Source organism: Trichosurus vulpecula, chromosome 9 (genome assembly GCF_011100635.1).
Source record: "Trichosurus vulpecula isolate mTriVul1 chromosome 9, mTriVul1.pri, whole genome shotgun sequence".
NCBI lineage: Eukaryota > Metazoa > Chordata > Mammalia > Diprotodontia > Phalangeridae > Trichosurus > Trichosurus vulpecula.
In genome coordinates this window covers 205,131,719-205,149,410 of record NC_050581.1, presented here as the reverse complement: position 1 = coordinate 205,149,410, position 17,692 = coordinate 205,131,719, and the positions used below count along the sequence as shown (strand labels likewise).

The 17,692-nt window shown below is 51.1% G+C and overlaps 1 protein-coding gene across 2 annotated transcripts in view; it reads left to right on the top strand.

The window, feature by feature from the left end:
* The window catches only part of STAC (SH3 and cysteine rich domain), a 61,031-nt gene extending 45,389 nt beyond the window's left edge, over nucleotides 1-15,642 (top strand). Inside the window, exons 3-11 of one of the 2 annotated variants that reach the window (XM_036739270.1) lie at nucleotides 904-1,004; nucleotides 1,701-1,782; nucleotides 2,530-2,645; nucleotides 6,548-6,623; nucleotides 7,747-7,811; nucleotides 8,200-8,288; nucleotides 10,582-10,633; nucleotides 10,727-10,864; nucleotides 15,544-15,642. In XM_036739270.1, the coding sequence (XP_036595165.1) occupies nucleotides 904-1,004; nucleotides 1,701-1,782; nucleotides 2,530-2,645; nucleotides 6,548-6,623; nucleotides 7,747-7,811; nucleotides 8,200-8,288; nucleotides 10,582-10,633; nucleotides 10,727-10,864; nucleotides 15,544-15,642 (818 nt within the window). The remainder of the gene's footprint in view (nucleotides 1-903; nucleotides 1,005-1,700; nucleotides 1,783-2,529; nucleotides 2,646-6,547; nucleotides 6,624-7,746; nucleotides 7,812-8,199; nucleotides 8,289-10,581; nucleotides 10,634-10,726; nucleotides 10,865-15,543) is intronic. The other variant, XM_036739271.1, reaches the window with a different exon arrangement.
* Nucleotides 15,643-17,692: the final 2,050 nt, after the last annotated feature.

The window sequence follows — 17,692 nt, the reverse complement described above, 5'->3', positions numbered from 1 at the left end:
CCTCAATCTGCATTCAGACTCTATAGTTCTTTCTCTGGATGTAGATAGGCTCTCCATCATGAGTCCTTTGGAGCTGTCTTTGAGCCTTGTATTGCTGAGAAGAGTCAGGTCTATCAAGGTTTGTCATCACAGAATCCATATATCTGTGGTTGTGTATAATGTTCTCCTGGTTCTGCTCCGCTCACTCAGCATCAATTCGTGTGAGTCTTTCCAGGTTTTTCTGAAGTCCTCCTGCTCCTCATTTCTGATAGCACAACAGTATTCCATTACATTCATATACCACAGCTTGTTCAGCCATTCCCCAACTGAGGGGCTTCCCCTTGATTTCCAATTCTTTGCCATCGCAAAAAGAGCTGCTATAAATATTTTTGTACCTATGGGTCCCTTTCCAACTTGTGTGATCTCTTTGGTCAGCAAACATTTCTTAAGTACCTACTACATGCTTGGTCATGCTAGACACTGAAATACAAAGATAAAATGAATTATCCCCTCCATGCTGTCAAAAAGCTTCCATTGTATGGAGAAGAATAGTCCCCACCCATGCAGTTGCAGAGTAAAGGTGGAGGGGGTGGTGGCAAATGGACACAGAGCAGCCAGAAGACCAGAGGGAGGCTTCCAGCAGGCCACCAAGATGGGTGGAGCCAAGATGAGGACAACTGGGAGGTGGGGGAGAAGGCTGAGCTCTGGATGAGGGGTGGGCAGTAGGGGAGAATTCTCAGGATCCCTATGAGACCACATCCGTCAGAGGAACAGCTAAGGGTGGCCCTACCCGTGTCTTCTGGCGGAGGAGGCTGCAGCTCACCGGCAGGATGAAATCAGCCCCAAGGCTGGGGGTCCAGGCCAGGAGGTGGCCTGGCCAGGAGCCCCTGGCCTGTAACAAACTTCTCCTGATGTCTTTGACAGGGGGCAATGCCAAGCAGGGTCTGCGCTGCAAAGCATGCAAGATGAGCCTTCACCACAAGTGTGCGGACAGCCTGGGACCCCAGCACTGCATGGGCAAGCTGGTAAGCCAGTCTCTGGTCAGGAGGAGTGGGCATTCACAAGGCGAGTGAAACCTGCTTAGCCCTTTACAGGCATCACATTTTCTGCCACTCTCAACAGCCCTGAGAACTGGCTGCTAATATTGTCCCCATTTCACAGGTGGGGAAGCTGAGGGGAGGCGATTGGCCCATGACGGCATGCACATTAAGAGTCAGAGTCAGGCTTTTAAATCAATCTGTCTTCCTCCAAGCCCAGGGCTCTAGCCACCAGGCCACCAGGCCACCAAATGCACAGGCTCCAGGGACCTCCTTCTGGTCCTTTGGAAATGTCCCCAATGTGGCCCTCCTGATCTCACGAAGAGGGGGGAGATGGAAAGGGGGTCACTGACCTTCAGGGAGCTGTCCCTGCTGTCCCCATCCCAGACACAGGGCGAGGGGAGAGGAAAGAGAAGAGACGCAGGGCAACTGGCTGCTTGAGCCTCCGGGGAGACCCGCTCCCTCAAGCCAGCCGGGAAGGGCCCAGTTCAAGGTGTTCAGAATAGTCCAACTTGGCCAAATGGCTCCCGGTGACCTTGTCTTCCCTTTGGTGAGAAGGCCCAAGGAAGGGGGGGGGCAGAGCAGAGAGGGGGAGACACCCTCAGAGACAAGGTCAGTGTGATGGGGTATTCTGGGTTGATTTTGCCAGCACCGGTGACCTGAAGGCCTTCTCTGTCTCTCCAGCCCAAGGGGTTCCGGCGCTACTACAGCTCCCCCTTACTCATCCAGGAGCAGTTCGGGTGCATCAGAGAAGTCATGCCCATTGGTGAGTGGGGAGCACTCGCCCAGCTATGCCCACACCCTGAACAGCAGTGTGCTTCTCCACCCTTTACCCCGAGGCCTCCAAACAAGGACTTTCATTCCCCAGGGGATAAAGAAATCCAGTCTCTGAATCTTCTCTCATCTATCATCCTCTTCCTTGGGGAAGTCACCCTGAATATGCCAAGCTTTCTTGGGTTTTATCTCTGTCACATTCCTCCTGTTTTTCTCCCAACTGCCCCAATGTCTCAGCATCACTTCTTTGCACTTTGGGGGATTTTTTAAGGCCCCAAATCCAAGAGACCTGGTAGGACCTGCTTGTGACCAATCCGTGTCCTTGAGGGAGGACAGTGCATCTCTCCCAGGCCTTCTCTCTCAGGGAGTACAGCACCTTCCATTCCAGATAAGAAGGCTAAGTTGATTTGAGGAAGAGAGGATTAGAAACATGAAACCCAAGAGAGAAAGTCACCCCGAGCCTGGGGTTAGGAAGGGCCCAGAACAAGAGGTAAAAAGAGGGCTGTCCCAGTGCCCGCCAGCATTCCATGGACATCAGTCATTTGTGCCCAACATGTCCCCACCAGAGCCGGGGTGAGGTCTGGGCAGAGTTGGGGGGAGAGGAGGGAAGGAGCCCCTCAGGGACGGGCCCCAAGGCACCATTTCCACCACCCTTCCCAATGTGGAGACGGGCAAGGGCCCCATGGGGCCGACCAACAGCAAGGCTCCTCTCATGGGCGCATCCTGTGTTCTGTTGTAGCCTGTGGCAACAAGGTGGACCCAGTGTATGAGGCTCTCCGATTTGGCACGTCCCTGGCACAGAAAACCAAGAAGGGAAGCTCGGGCAGCGGATCTAGCTCTCCCAACCGGAACTCTGTAATCTTCCTCTTTCTCCAAAATTCTGATGTCTCCTCTAATGATAATTGCTGACAATGCAAGTCAATCAACAAGCATTTATTAAATACCAGCTGTTTATTACCTATTTATGAAGCTAGGCACCAGGCTAGGTGACAAGGATACAGAGACCAGGGGAAGAGAGACAGAGATATAGACACAGAGAGCCAGAGATGGGGGGAGGGGGTGAGAGGAGAGAAACAAGAGAGGGGGAGGGGAGAGAGATACAGAGAGACAGTGACAGAGAGAGGGAGAAAGGAAGAGAAGGAGAGATAGAGATAGAGAGAGAGAGAGAGAGAGAGAGAGAGAGAGAGAGAGAGAGAGAGGGAGAGAGAGAGAGAGAGAGAGAGAGAGAGAGAATCTGCCCCAAGGAGCTGACATTCTCCTGAGAAAGGGCTTAGTAAGCCAGACAGCTGCATTTATGTGAGGGATCCCAAGTTTCTGAGATATACCTTGAATTAACAGCCACTATAATGCCTTTGAGGATTAATGCAAGGGGTCTGTTGGTCCTCACAACCCAAACGAAACAACCCAAACCAGGGCAAGCCCTGGGGCTCCTCAGGCAGATTCTCTGTCATAACCAAGGAGATGAAACCCTCCCCCTCCAAGATTCAGCCCCCGAGCTGTAGCCCCTGCTCCTGCCCTCAGCGGCCTGCCTTTCCTACCTGCACCCCTCTCCCGCTGGGCAATGCTGCCCACTTTCAGCCTCCCCTTCCCCCTCCTCATCTCCACCTGTGGTCATCCTAGGCAGGGCAGGGTGTAGCAGTCAGAAGACCTGGGTTTAAATCTCAGCTCCATGGCTCTTTAGCCACGTGACCTTGGACAAGTCTTCTCTCTCTGATCCTCAGTTTCCTCATTTCTAAAGTGAGAGCAGTCATATTAACACTGTCATCCTGCAAAGATACTCCAAGGCAGGAGTGGGGCACTCCAGGAGCTTCTGTTCCAAACTGACCTGGGCACTGAGAAGTAAATAAACTCGAGGAAATCAGAGGAGGGAGAGAGGTCTCCTGGGGGAACCAGGAAAGCTGCCCCACTCCCCCCCATAAGAGGCAGCAGCTGAGCGAAGATAAGAATTCCGGGAGGCAGAGAGAAGCCAGGAAGAGTCCATGTCCAGCCAGACAGAGCCTATGCAAAGGCCTGGAAGGTTGAGCTGGTGGGCTGGTACATGGACCCATATGGGTGGACCGTTGAGGGTGTAAAAGTGCATCATGGGATAGCAGACCGGGCAGGAAGCTCAAAGGGCTTTTGGCCAATTCCAAGTGTTTATAATTTGTCCTCCAGGCATAGGGAGTCATTGAAGGTTTGAGACGTTCGTTGTCAGAATTCAGCCTTAAGAAGATGATTTGGGCAGTTGAGTGGGAGAGAGGGGATGAACTGGAGCAGGAGGTCAGTGGACAGGCTGTTGTCATAGTCCATCTGAAACATGAGGGGGGTCTGAATTTGGCTGGTGTGAGGAGACCACTTTGATTCAGGGACGTTAGGCAGAATCATCAGTCCCCCACAGGGTGGGGGAGGGTGTGCAGAGAAAAGAGGAGGAGGAGTTAAGAATGGCTCTGGGCTCACCAGTTGGAGTGCTTGGAAATTCTTTCAGGTCACACCCTTGACAGAGATTGGGAAGTGTTTCTCCCTCCACCGGGGCAAATAGTCCTGGAATTTTAAATGGACAGGATGTTGTTTATTCACATTTAACAAAGGATTGATTTGCAATTAAAGTTCCAATGGTGCCTGTCATTTTTGTACACCAATTATTTTCTGGTAGAATCCCTTCTAACCTTCCCTCCTAACTGCAGCCAACCAACATGTTCTGTTCCCATAGTCCCCCGCCTCTCTACAGGGAGGAGGGAAAATGTGGCCCCTCATCCATCTTCCTGAATCAGCCCTGGTCTCACCATAGTTGTTCAGGGTCCGGCTGCCTTTAGAGGTGTTTCCACTTACATTATTTTAGCCTCTGTCTATACCGCTCTCCTGGTTCTTCCTGCTTCACTCTGCATCAGTTCATGTAAGTCTTCCCATGTTTCTCTGAATTCTTCATCTTCTTCATTGCTTCCTGCACATAACCTAACCTTCCATATTGTTGAACCTGAAAGTTTGGTTGAAGAAGGCAAACAAGCTAGGCAATAGAAAAATCCATGTTGTTTATAATTTTTCCTTAAAGCATAGCTAAGCTAGCTTACTTGTACGTACGAGGAGTCAGAGCATAAGCTCTGGCTGTCTGAACAAAGGAATGAGAAAACTTATACACATTATGTTTAGTGGACTCAACAAGCCTGTGTTACCTCACTTTTATGATCCCCACGTCTGTTTAACCATCATACAAGAGGATTTTCCTTAATGGAATAGATTTGTAAATACAATAAGATAAGAGTGTTGACAAAGGTCAGTTGAACCTACAACCCAGCGTTTCTGTGTTTCATTAACATTCCATAGCATAGTATATGCCTGTAAAATATTAAGCGAGGTAGTCTCTTGGGATTAGGGTCTCATCCTTTAATGGTTAACAGGGGAAGGAATGCTCTTAGGTCAGCCAGATCTGGCCTTGTTGACAGAGGAAAGGGTATTACCTGAGCAAACTTTAGAGAACAAAGGAGCCCAGGTCCGGGCTCTTCTTCCAGCTGGTCATTAATTCAGACCCTGGCCCTTGCAAAAATGATATAAAATGGTATAAAATGTTCCACAATATGTGCACCACAGTATGTTCAGTTCACCCACCCCCATCAATAGGCACCCACTGCCTTCCAGTTTTTAGTTTCCCCAAATAGTACTGTTAAGTACGTATGGGCACTGTCTGTCTTTGACCTTCTTAGGGTATAGTGGAAAGGATAAAAAGCAGGACAGAAGGAGGGTGGGAAGGATAGAAAACAGGAATGAAGGAGGGAAGGGGAGAAAGCAGGAAGGATGGAGTAAAGGGAAGGAAAGACAGAGAGAGAGAGAAGGCATGCCGGAATGATGTGACTGTATGAGATGGACCTTGGTGGACAGTGCTTGGTGACCCTGTGATCAGCTGATAGTGTTATCATTGAACCCTTCAGCTCCCCCCACTGGCTCCTTCCCTATCTGTTCCAGGAGGGTGAACATGGAATGTCTATTCCTTGGGTGCAGAGGCGGATGGGAAGACAGTACGATGGTTGCTCAGCTTGGGTTTCTACCAGATGGGTGGGCCTGAGCAGAGGGCCATCCACATGGTATCCCTCAGATAGCATGAGCCAAGGCAGGAGTTCAGTTGATGCCAGGTCTCCCAACCTCAGGCCACCAATTAGAATTTCTCTTCAGATTTCTCTGATTTATTGGGTAAGTGTTACACCCAAAGGGAAGTCAAGGGTGAGAGACTCGTGGTCAACACTATGAATAGTGATGAGATTGCTTGTGATTAAATAAAAAAGGAAATGCTCCCATTCCATCATAGGGGGAGGAGGACCACAGAGGGTCAAGCTTCCCTTTGGAATGATTCTGCACTTCTCTTTTGAGTGGAGGCTTCTCTTGCGCAGGGGCTCCTGCTGCTGGGACCCATTGAAACAACCCCACCCATTTCTATAATTATTCTAGGCAGCCCATGAGCAGAGAAGAGAATTGCTTTGCAGAATTTCAGATCCCAGAACTCTTTCTCCACCTGCATGACTGGGGGCCATGGGAGATTTTCCCCAATATTAGTGTGAACCTAGAGCCCCAACCCCAGGTGCAGCTCCTCCCTACAGTGAGGCTGCCTAAAGGCCAGACTCAGCTTTCCTGGGGCCAGCCCTGCAGGCCCAGATCTGTCCAGAGACAGCTAATGCCCCAAATAGACCTAAGACATGAAGCATTTGTTCATTTGGTTGAAATAGCAGTAATGTCTCCGGCCAGCAACAAGCCGGTCCAAGCCCCCAGCTCTCCCTCCTCTCTTCTCATAGATCTCAGACCTTGGAGAGGTCCCAGAGGAAGTGCCTGGAGTATTCTTTGAGCCAAGCAGGAGACGCAGCAACAGTGGTGAGCAGAAATAGGGGTGGGGCTGGTTAGCGCACAGCAGGACTGCTTGAGAGGCCAGCAGGGGAGCTGGGTGGGTGTCTTTTTGTCCCACTTCGGGCACCCAGCCACACTGCATGGGTGGGTTCTCCACTGTTCAGTTGTGGGAAAGATGGTTATGCAGGGACACAATTACCTCCAGGATATGTCCCCCAAATTCTTTGCGCTTAACTTCTGATTTCCCACCCCACCCCCACTTCAGAGCCTACTGATTCTGTAAGCCAAGGGATCAACATTCACTTACTGTACTGTGCTAGCATGACCTTATTCCCTTGGAATTGGGCTAAATTGTTAAGGCATTGTACCTAGAAGCTGGTCGTTCCCAGAGATGGGGGATGAGAAGTGTCCTGCGTGGGGAAGAGTGAACAGGCTGGTTTAGTTGGACCAGGGCTGGACCATGGAGAACATGGAGGGAAACAGGGTCCAGCAGCCTGGAAGATGGGCTGGACCCAAACTGTTTGTATTTTGTGTTTGATCCTCAGCACACTAGGAAACCAATGGGGCCTCATGAGCAGGATGGTGGCACAGTGTAGCTACTCTTTGGGAGAATGGCTGAGCAGCCATGTAGAGGACAGGCTGGCGGGGGCAGAGACAAGGCAGAGAGATCAGTTTGCTGAGGCAATAGTTCAGATGGAGGTGAAGAGGGGGAGGTGGGTGTGAAGATGCTGTAGTATTTGTGCTAATTGAAAACAAACTCTAACCTAGCTCTATAAATACAAAGCAAGTGAAAATAAAACCAGTTGGGGCAGGGGAGGGGACTGTGGGTTGGTTTGGGTTTTTTCCCCACAATCAGATCCCTTTCCTTCAGATTGGGAGATTCAAGAAAATGGCTTAGAGCCTGAACAAGAGCAAAGAGAAATGTGAACCTATAATTCAGAGACTGGCTGCCCCCCACCCCCACCTTGCAGCTCAAACCCCAGTCCCCACATTTAGAAGAGCTGCACATTTGGGAGCAGAAGCACTCCAGAGAAGGAAGATCCCAGGGGCCACCTAGAGGCTGGGCAGGAGAAGGGGGCAGGGTGGCCGAGGGGCCTGGCTGTGGCTCAGTGTCCTGAGGACTAGCTGTCTGTGATCTCTCCCTCCACAGTGTTCACATACTCAGAAAATGGCTCCGATGATGTCAGAGAAGACACGAAGACCACAAATGGACCAGTATTTACCAAAGTAAGGGAAAAGTGCATTCCTCTGGGGCATCTAGGGGAAATTCTTCAGAAAACAGAGATTTTTGAGGGGATTGTTATAGAAAGGAAACTGGGCATTGTAAAGTGCCACCTCGGTCCATGGTCTTTGTGCATCAGAAGAGCTTCCTTCTAAACCCCCCTCTCTGAGCCAGCCCTTCTCTTTAGTAGACACCTGGAGGCAGGCAGTCATAGCATATCCCAAAGGGTGAGAGTAAAGGCCTTTCCAGGGCACAGAGGCCTGCTGTTGGGCAGCCTTTGAGAAGGTCTCAAGGACACCTTCACACTTAGCAGGGAGAGCCCTGAAAGGGAGGGGCACCCACTGTCTCATTCCCTTCCCTCTCTTCTCTCCCACCTGGCAGGGGCCTCTGCACAAAGACACCACCCAGACCAGCACCTACGTTGCCTTGTACAAATTTGTCCCCCAGGAGAATGAAGACCTGGAAATGAGGTAAGAAAGGTCCGAGCTTTCCTGGGAAGAGGGACAAACCACCTTTTGGGTCTCACCCACAGATCTAAGTTCATTTGGGACTCACAGAAATCACCAGCAGGCCCAAATCAAAGCTACCTTGAGAAAGGGTAGACAAAGCAGCCCAAGCCTTTTGCCTTGCAGGAGGGGCCCTGCACAGCAGGGAATTCTGGGCAGTTTTCAGACCCGCCAAAGCCCAGTGGCCTCTGGCCGGGTCAGCACTAACCACAGAGCTTTGGGGAGGCTGATAAGCTTTGGTCAGTGATGTGCTCATATCTCTGTGGCAAGTGAAAAGCTGTTTGTCTCCTTTCCCATCAAGACTAGAAGATATGAGTAAGTCTCATGAGGAGATTTATGGATTTTCCAACCATGTTTTGCAGGAAAGGGGTGATTCTTCCAAGCCAATGGGCCCCTTTGGGGCCTGTCCTTTCTTCCTCTGAAGATAATGGGAAGTTAATTAGCAATTAAAGCTACTGAAATGCTCTGCTGGTGATGCTTCTGGAAAAGTGGGGCATGGGAAAATTCCCTCCCACACTGGTTAAACTCCATCATCCTCAGCTCTGAGGCACCATGTGAAGGATCATGAATAATTCACAAACCCTCCCCACTCCCCACTCCATACACTCGTGTCTTGGCCAGAACTTCTCTTTGATTCTGGAGGTGGAGCAATGTTCATACCATCCTCATGAGTCACCTAAATTGTACCCATTCTCTCCTCCCTCTCTCTCTGTCTCTTACTCTTTGTCCCCCTCCCCCCTTTCCTTTCTCCTCCTTTCCCCCCCTTTCCCCCCCACATTCCATTTCTTTCCTCTGGTGGTTCCTTCTTCTCTCTGTGACTTGCCCCAAGCTTCTCAGAAGGAAGGAGACTTGGTGGACAGGGTCACTTTGAGGATTCCTCTTGTCACCAACCTTTACTCCACCAGACAAAGGTGAACTCTCATTGAAAGGTAGTAGCCACTGTCTCGAAAAAAAGGCTAATTGTTGCTGTTGGCTTGGGCCAGGATCAGGGCTGCTGACACAGAGAATGGAGCAGCATCGTTGGTGGGATGTGGAGGCCTCTAGGACATGGGGCTGAATGGCCCTGGAGATGAATTGTGTGGCCATGACTGAGCTCCCTGCTCCAGGGTGTGATTTTAGATGGAGAGGGAGCCCTTCGGAGACAACGTGGTCCTAGCCCAGGGAGCTCTCTTGCCTCTTCCTCTTTGTGTCCCAGCTGAAGCACAGGACTCACTTAGAGACCCCTGAGATTTCTGCTACATGCTGCTGACCCCTGATCTAAGCAGCCATTCCAGAGGAGGGAGGAAATGAGGATGGCAGAGCCCAGGAGAACAGACAAGACACCCCCTCCTCAATGAATTCTAGCGACTCCCTGCAAAATCCTCTGTTTAGAGTTTAAGACCCTCCCCTGGCCTCCCAGCTGCCTCACATCTTGGTCCACTCCATGTACTCTATGGTCCAGAGCCTACTGGCTTTTCCTAACTGGCAACATCGCCTTGAATGGGCTGTTCCCTGCCCCTGAATGTTCTTCCTCCTCTGTTCTGTATCTTAATTCCCCTGGTTTCCTTCAAGACTCAGCTCAAATCTCACCTTCAGCAACACTCTCCTGGTCTCCCCCTCCCCCAGTGCTAGTGTCTTCCCTCCATGGGCCACTACATACCTTCTGCACAGACCTATTCATGTACATGTTTCACCCCATTAGAGTGCGCACTCTTAGAGGGCAGACCCTGGATTTGGGCTTGAGAACTTTTGCCTTTCTTTGTGTAGCATTTCTCAGCACAGGACCCTCGACTTAATAAGTGCTTACTAAATGTGTTACCTGACTGGCTGACTCTCCAGCCAGAGATTGTCTCACTTTATGAATCCTTGTACCCTGCAGTCCCCAGGGTGGCGTGCCTCCACCTCCCAGAATTCGAGTACACACACATTCCATCTTGTCTTCATCGTGAATGAGGGTGTGTTGTAGCAGACTTAACAGAAGACCTACTTGAAGTAAATAACCTTAATGCCAACCAAACCTTCGCCTGGGGCTCTTCCATTCGCATAAATGTAGGCTCAGCGCTCCAGGAGGGGCCAGAGTGCCCAGGGTACTGTGGATATTAATTAGAAGGAGACAGCAACGGGTGCTCAGGAGCATCAGCTGCCAATCTGTCACCGGGGTCTTCTTGCAGACAACAGGCAGGTCTGGTCATTTTCTGAGTCCCCCCAAGGTCATTTGGGTGATTGGCCCTTGGCCTGTACCCCCTAAGTCAAAGGGCCTTTGTCTCTTTCCTTCCAGGCCAGGAGATGCAGTCACCGTCCTCGAGGACTCCAATGAAGACTGGTGGAAGGTGGCGTATTCCCATTCCATTCCTTTGCTGGTCATTTGCTATACTTGCCAGCAGCCTGAAGGAGATGGATTCACGCTCCTCTTTACCTTGCAGGGGAAAATTCAAGACCGAACTGGGTTTTTTCCCGCCAACTTTGTTCAGCGCGTGCAGCCGGACGAGAAGATTTTCAAGTGCGTCCAGACCTTCATTGGCTGCAAAGAACAGGGCCAGATCACCCTGAAGGAGAACCAGGTGAGTGAATGGCCCAGATGCCCAGGAGAGGAGAGCCCGATTTGGCAATGTGATCAGGGATCAGTAGATTTGGGCCCGGCACCGGATGATGATGGCGATTAATAATAATTATAATAATGATGGCTTTAGGGCTTGCAAAGCGCTTTACAATATCATTTCACTGAATCCTCACAACAGCCCTGGGAAGGAGGGGCTCTTACTGCTTCCCTTTCACAGAGGAGGAAACTGAGGCAGAGAGCAGTCAAGTGGCTTACCCAGGGCCCCACAGATGTCAGCTGAGGCCTCTCCTGGCCCCGGGTCCGGCTCTCTGCCTGCTGTACCCCCTAGCTGCTTCTCTCTTCGTCCAGAAGAGTTTCCACTTCAGTGCCGGGGTGTTTGGGGCGAGGTGAGGAAGTCCAAGCGGTGTCTTGGGGATGGCTTTGGACAGCAGGCAGGAAGGGCTGGATTTGGAGCCCTCCAGGGCAGCGGCTTCTCCTCTGGTTCTTTGTGCCCTCGTGGGTCAGACCAGTCCCTCTAAGAGTCTATGTGAGGTTTCACCAGGTGAATGAGCAGAAAGGGCTTCCACGTGCTCTAGACTCATCGGGCATTGCCATCATTAGCAGTTACTCCAAAGCTGCTCCCAGCAGCCTCCCGACAGCCTTTCCCAGGCAGCTCAAAGTTACTCACAATCTAAGTGCCAACTGTTTTGGGACTGCCCGGCTCGCCCACCCAGCCTTCTTACCAAGCTTGGCTCTAATGACATTGGGCACTTCCAAAAGACTCCTCATCGCGGGCCCCATGGTAGAGATCCCTGAGGGAATCCTGACCTGGTTGGTGCAGGGATCAGCCCTGAAGACAGCACCCAAGGAGCCCTGGGAAAGGAAAGGCCAGAGCCGAGGCCGTGCTCCCTCTTCCTGCCTTCTCCCACTTTGTCTCTGAATGCTCAGGGCTCCGTGTCCCCAGGGCCCCTCCAGGCCCTGGCTCCCTGATGACTTTCCTTTCTGGCCAGGGACAAACCTTAGACAGCTGTAAACAAAGGCACATTGTCCAGACTTTACTTCTCTGCTCGGGTCCACCACGAGGCCCTTTTCGGTTTTCCTCTCCCCAGTATATCAGAAACAGAGGCAGAAGGATCCATGAATCATCTGTACTGATTGTTTTCCAGATGCTTAAATTCTCTCCATTTTCCTCTAAAATTTGGAGCTTGGCATCCCATGTTTCCTTCTGTGGTCCCCCAGCTGTCCAGGCCTCTCCTTGAGCTCAGCCATTGGGAGCAAGTTGCCCATTTGCTTCAGAATACCTATTTCAAGCGATCATGGTTCTCAAAGATTCATCCCTTTGCCCAACCACAAGTTACAGACCCAGGGAGACAGTTCTCCCTGAGTGTGGGGCAGCTACCAAAGGGAAGGGTTTCTCCATGTGAGACTGTGAGAGAGCAGAAACAGACAAAGCCGAGATGGAGAGCTGGGCATGGTGGTCACAGTGCCACAAAGGGAGTGGGGTCTGGAGCAAAGGACCCAGGGAGAGACTAGGAAATGGGGTTGCTACCTGCCCTTGGAAACCAGCCTCTGTGGGACTCGGTGGGACTCCGTCTGGATGCATAATGGGTCATCACAGCCAACTCTAGGACAGACTTTCACTATTGTGGCCACAATGGGAATTCCACCTCCCCACAGGCAGAATCCCCTCTGTGCCCCCTCTTCTGGGACAAGTTCTCAGGACTGAGTCTCAGAGCTGAAGAAAAACCACATGTGCTTTGGGGAGGATACAGGCAGATGGAGGGTCCAGCAGGGTTTGTGTGGTCATGGGAAGCTGCCTACAAATCCCAGCCCCACTCCCCCTCTTTGGTCCTAATGAGCCCAACTCCAGGGTCCAGGACTGCTCATGCCCTCCAGAGGTACTAAGGCATTTCCTCCAAGTGCTTGCTATAGAAACACATCCCACTTTTATGAGGAAAAGGATTTCTCCTCATAAAATATCCAGAAGCTTCAGGTTCCCCCAAATTCCCCCAGATAATCAGCCAGAGCCTTTGGGGGTTGGTTGGTTCTCTCTACAATGCAAACAAAACATCCTTTGACCAGCCTCAGTTTTTCTCAGAGCAGTCTCCAGCCCCTTCGTTGAGCTGAAAGGGCTTTGGTGCTAGTCAGTTTAGTCAGATTCAACACTTATTAAAAGCCCCTCTGCACAAGAGACAGCATTTGGTGCTGGGGTTCCAAAGATGAAATGGCCCAGTTTCTGCTCTCAAGGAGCTTACCTTCTGCTGGGGGAAGAAGGGGATGATGTGTACACAGTGGAGTCTGATACATGGGCGAGTGTGGTGGGACCAAGGTGAGATCCCAGCAGAGGGCCCTGGGCAAACAGAAGGCAGGACGACAGGAAGTCTCCAGGAAAATATGGCAGCTGAACTGAGCCTTGGAGGAAGTGAGGCTCAGGATGGGCCATGAAGAGAAGGCAGGAGCAGGAGGTTATCAAAAGGGAAGACACTTAAATGAAAAAACACAAGTGGGAATGTGCCAGAGCCAGCTGCCTTAACATCTGTGGCCTCAATTCTTCAGCCAGAGTCCCAAAGAAAATCTTCTGCATGAAGGAGCTTCTTGGAGCTCAGATTTAGAGCTGTTCACCCAGAACAACCCCTTTACCTTGGAGGTGAGAGGGAGGGTCACCAGTAGTGAAGAAGAGAGCCAGGTGCCCCGACTCCCCGCTTCATTCCCTGGCCTCCCCTCCCCAGCAAAACTGACAGACTGTGGAGTGGGTTTGAAGCAAGGACTTTGTCCAGAGGCAGGTGGCCTAGGCAGTTGAGAAAGAGCTGCCCTCAGGCATTTAGAAGATGGGCTGGCTGGGTGACCTTGGACAAGTCACTTAACTTCTCAGAGACCCTGGGCACTCTAAGGCTGCAGTCATCTGCCCTGGTGGAGGGCAGGGCCAGCACCAACTGAACTAGAGCTCCAGTCCAAAATAAACAAAACTTCCTCATCCTCTTAGGGGACATGTGCGCAATCCATTAATCTAGAACAAGATGGATCCACCCAGACTGTGGTGGGAATCCATGGTCTCATCACAGGGCCCACCCCCTCCTCTTCTCATTCTAGTCAGCTCTGGCCTGCAGTTTTACCACCAATCCTTTTGCCAGGAAGGGGGCCCAGCCATTGTGCTGGGGGCCTTTCTTGCCCGAAGGATCATGTAAGCTCCCCCGGGCTGTCCCTGGCCTTTGTGTCCTGAACCACCCACCTCCCTTTCCAGGTCTGGAGCCCTCTATGTAGCTTCTCCAGTGTCATTCTTTGGTGTAAACAGGCTACACCTACCCTCTGCCCCATCTCCCCATTGCCCTTTGGCCATTCAGCATCCCCAGAAAAAGACTGATGTTAAAAAGACCAGCCTTTGGTTTGGCATCAGAAGGAGGTTGTTCAAAACACCGTGCACTGTGCCCTAGGCAGGCCAACCCCCAGTCCTCCCCTGCTGGATTCTGGGCAGCTCTGTCCCCACTGGTTCAGTGTCTGGTCACTGTGTGCTCATTAACAACTTCACAGATGAGACACTTTTCAACGTACTACTAATTTGCCTTCACGATCTATTTTTTAAAGATTCCAAGCACTTAGCAGAAAACCTGCATTTATAAACCTATAATTAAGAGTAATTTTGAGGGAGGACTGTACTTCAGTGCTCCCCACACTGTGGGGCCATGGACTGCACCAGCTGTTAGTCAATGACGGGCACCATCGATCTGTTCTCTCCACACGACTACGGCGTTCATGGAACCCACAGATGGCCGGAGATGCTTGAAATGAGGCCATGTGCCTCAGCAGTCCTTAAAACCTAGAAAAGATCCTGTTTATAATTCCAAAAGGGCCACCACTCAGGCCAAGGGCCACAGGCAAAGCAATACAAAAGGGAGAGGACATTCCATGCCTTTGAACTCCCTTCTGGGCCATCCCCGTGAAGATTCCTTCCAACAACTATAGGATCAGGGTTGGTAAGGCACCATATTATGTGGTCAGCCCACTGCCCTTCCTCAGCCACACCCTCTCATTATGAGCAGCTCTTATCCAAAGCCCCGCCTCTGCTCTATAGAGAAGGTCCAGCCAATGTCCTGAGGACAATTCTCCAGGTCTGTGAACATTGCCATGGGTCCTAGTATGGCCTGAGCTTCAGCTCTGCCCCACCCCACCCCCAGCAATCTTCCCCCTGCATTCCTTGGAGGATTCCCTTTCTTGCCCACAAGTCAGCAGGGGCAGGAGGCTGCTGTTTGTTCATGTCCCCAGCCCCGAGGCTTGCCCACAATCTTAACCCTTCATAGAGTGTGCCAGCCCATGATTTCCAGCCTTCCAGCATCACCACAACAGATTACCAAGGAAGGCAAGGTCTTCCAGATACTGGGCTTTGACAGATTCAGTGTCTGGAACTGAGGAGGTGAGAGACTTCCTCCCCGCTGCTGTGGTCAGAGCCCATCTGTGCACAGACGTTCACAGCACCACTCTGTAGAAGGGTAGCGATGGGCTGGAGTAACTCCATATTTCAGTCATACTCATGTGAATTCAGTTCCACTTACACACACCCCAAAAAGTCAAGGCCACATGCCCCAAGCTCACTCTTCTGGGCTTCTCTTCTCCCATTCCTGCAACGTCTTCCCTTGAACTCAGTAGGGTCTGGAGGGGGCTATCAATCACTGAGCCTCCCTTTTTCCTCCTTCCCTTTGAATTCAGATCTGTGTGGCCTCAGAAGAAGGACACGAAGGCTTCATCAAGGTCTGCAGTGGCAGAAAGAAGGGCCTGGTGCCTCTGGACATCCTGGAAAACATCTGATTTCTGTGCCCCATTTTGTGCCGTGAAAACCTTGGCTGATGATGGTCAAAAGCCTCTTCGTATGGACACTGTTAGTTCTGATGACCCCCCAGGGGACAGTGAGAACATGAATTCGGGCATGCAATCGCTCGAGCACATGCACACATACACACACACACACACACACACACACACACACACACACACACACACCAGGCTGTTGAGAACAATGAAAACCGTAACAAAACCGAGGGTTGGTTGAGGAAATATATTCAGTCTACCAGTGAGTGTGAGCAGAGACTGCAGGTGACGCCCTTCACAGGGAGAATTCAGGGGAGGAGGACAGGAAGCAGTTGGAATGTAAACGTACTTGTCTAAAAGATGTATGTGTGTGTGAAGAAACCCACTGGCTCCTGAGGCAGCCCTGTGTTAGCTGGGACCCAGGCAATCGAATCTGACCTTCTCTGGACTAAGGACAGACTGATGCTTTGGGTCCAGTATGACATTCAATCCACAGTATTAGTCAAACAGCGTAGCATTTTAAACTGGCCAGCCTCACCAGGAAGCTATTTGGAGCCCACCAATGGGAGAAGCAACTGGGTCTAGAATCTCACTATGTTACCAGATTGTCAGGAAATACAGTGGCCCATTGGGGTCCTCCCTCCCTCTCTCTCTCTCTCTCTCTCTCTCTCTCTCTCTCTCCCTCTCTCTCTCTCTCTCTCTCTCTCTCTCTCTCCCCCCCTCCCTCTCTCTCTCTTTCTCTCTGTCTCTTTCTTTGTGTCTCTGTCTCTCCCTTTCTCTCTCTGTCTCTACATCTCTTTGTCTCTGTCTGTCTGTCTCTCTGACTCTCTCTCTCTCTCTCTGTGTCTCCCTGTCTCTGTCCATCTCTGTCTCTGTCTCTCTCCCTCCCTCTCTCTCTCTCTCTCTTTGTCTGTCTCTTTCTTTGTATCTCTGTCTCTCCCTTTCTCTCTCTGTCTCTGTCTCTCTCTCCTTCTCTCTCTCTGTCTGTGTCTGTCTGTCTCTCTCTGTCTCTCTATCTATCTATCTATCTATCTATCTATCTATCTATCTATCTGTCTCTCTCTCCTTTCTCAGTGTCTAGTATGTTACATGGCTTTGATGCCTTGTGTCTTACACCCATCAAACCCGGAGGAGACACCTGTCCCAGCAGGTCTCCCTTCCTTCCTTCCTCACTCTACTTTTCCCACAGGTGGAGAGAATTACATGAGACAGTTATGGAGATGCCATACATCCAGTGGTGGTTGGGTGAAAGGAGCCTTTATTTACTATTAGAAAGAATTCATTTTCTTCTTTCTCCTTGGTTTCAAAGCCAAGCAACTTCCCAGGGGCCGTGAGGCGGGTGGTCAGGGCATCTGGTGAAATCCCCTTTCGTTTCCAGCACCCTCAGCTCCATTTGACAGAGAGCCTGGCACTCTTGTGGGCTTCTCAGGCCTGTCAGATTCAGGGATCAGAGTCAGGGGTAAGAAGGAGCCCAAATCTGGGGTTGCCAAACCAAACCCCTATTTCCCTAAGACCATTTACTATAACCTCCCTGGTGGGGAAAGGAGATGCTACCATCTTTCTTCCCTCAGAAGCCAGAGGGGCTAAAGGGGCCCATTTAGTGTCTCCTAAGAAAAAAAGGCTTGGCTCTTCTTCCCTCCCCCTGCCCACTGAAGGCTATAGTTCACACAGACGTCCTGTCCCAGAACGTTTCCTCGAATTCCTCCTTGTACTGCAGCCCAGCACATAGCATGTAGCTAAAGAAGGAGAAGGTGAACTCTACTCCACAATGGCCTTGAAATCAATGTCAGTTTGATTTATTTTGATACAAAGCAATAAAGCGATTATAGTGATTGCCCCGTGGCTTCTATCCTGCCCACTGACATGGCGCTTTTCAGAACCAAAGCCTGGCTATCTCCACTGATTTCTCTTCTTCATTGTGGCCTGAACAGGGGATGAGGAGTGGGTGGGAGGCTTCATGTTCCTTCTTTGGATGCCTTACCCTCAATTCTGAGGCAGCCCCCTGGGTTCCTGCCCTGCCGAAGATGTGGGGTGCAGCAGATGAGGTCCA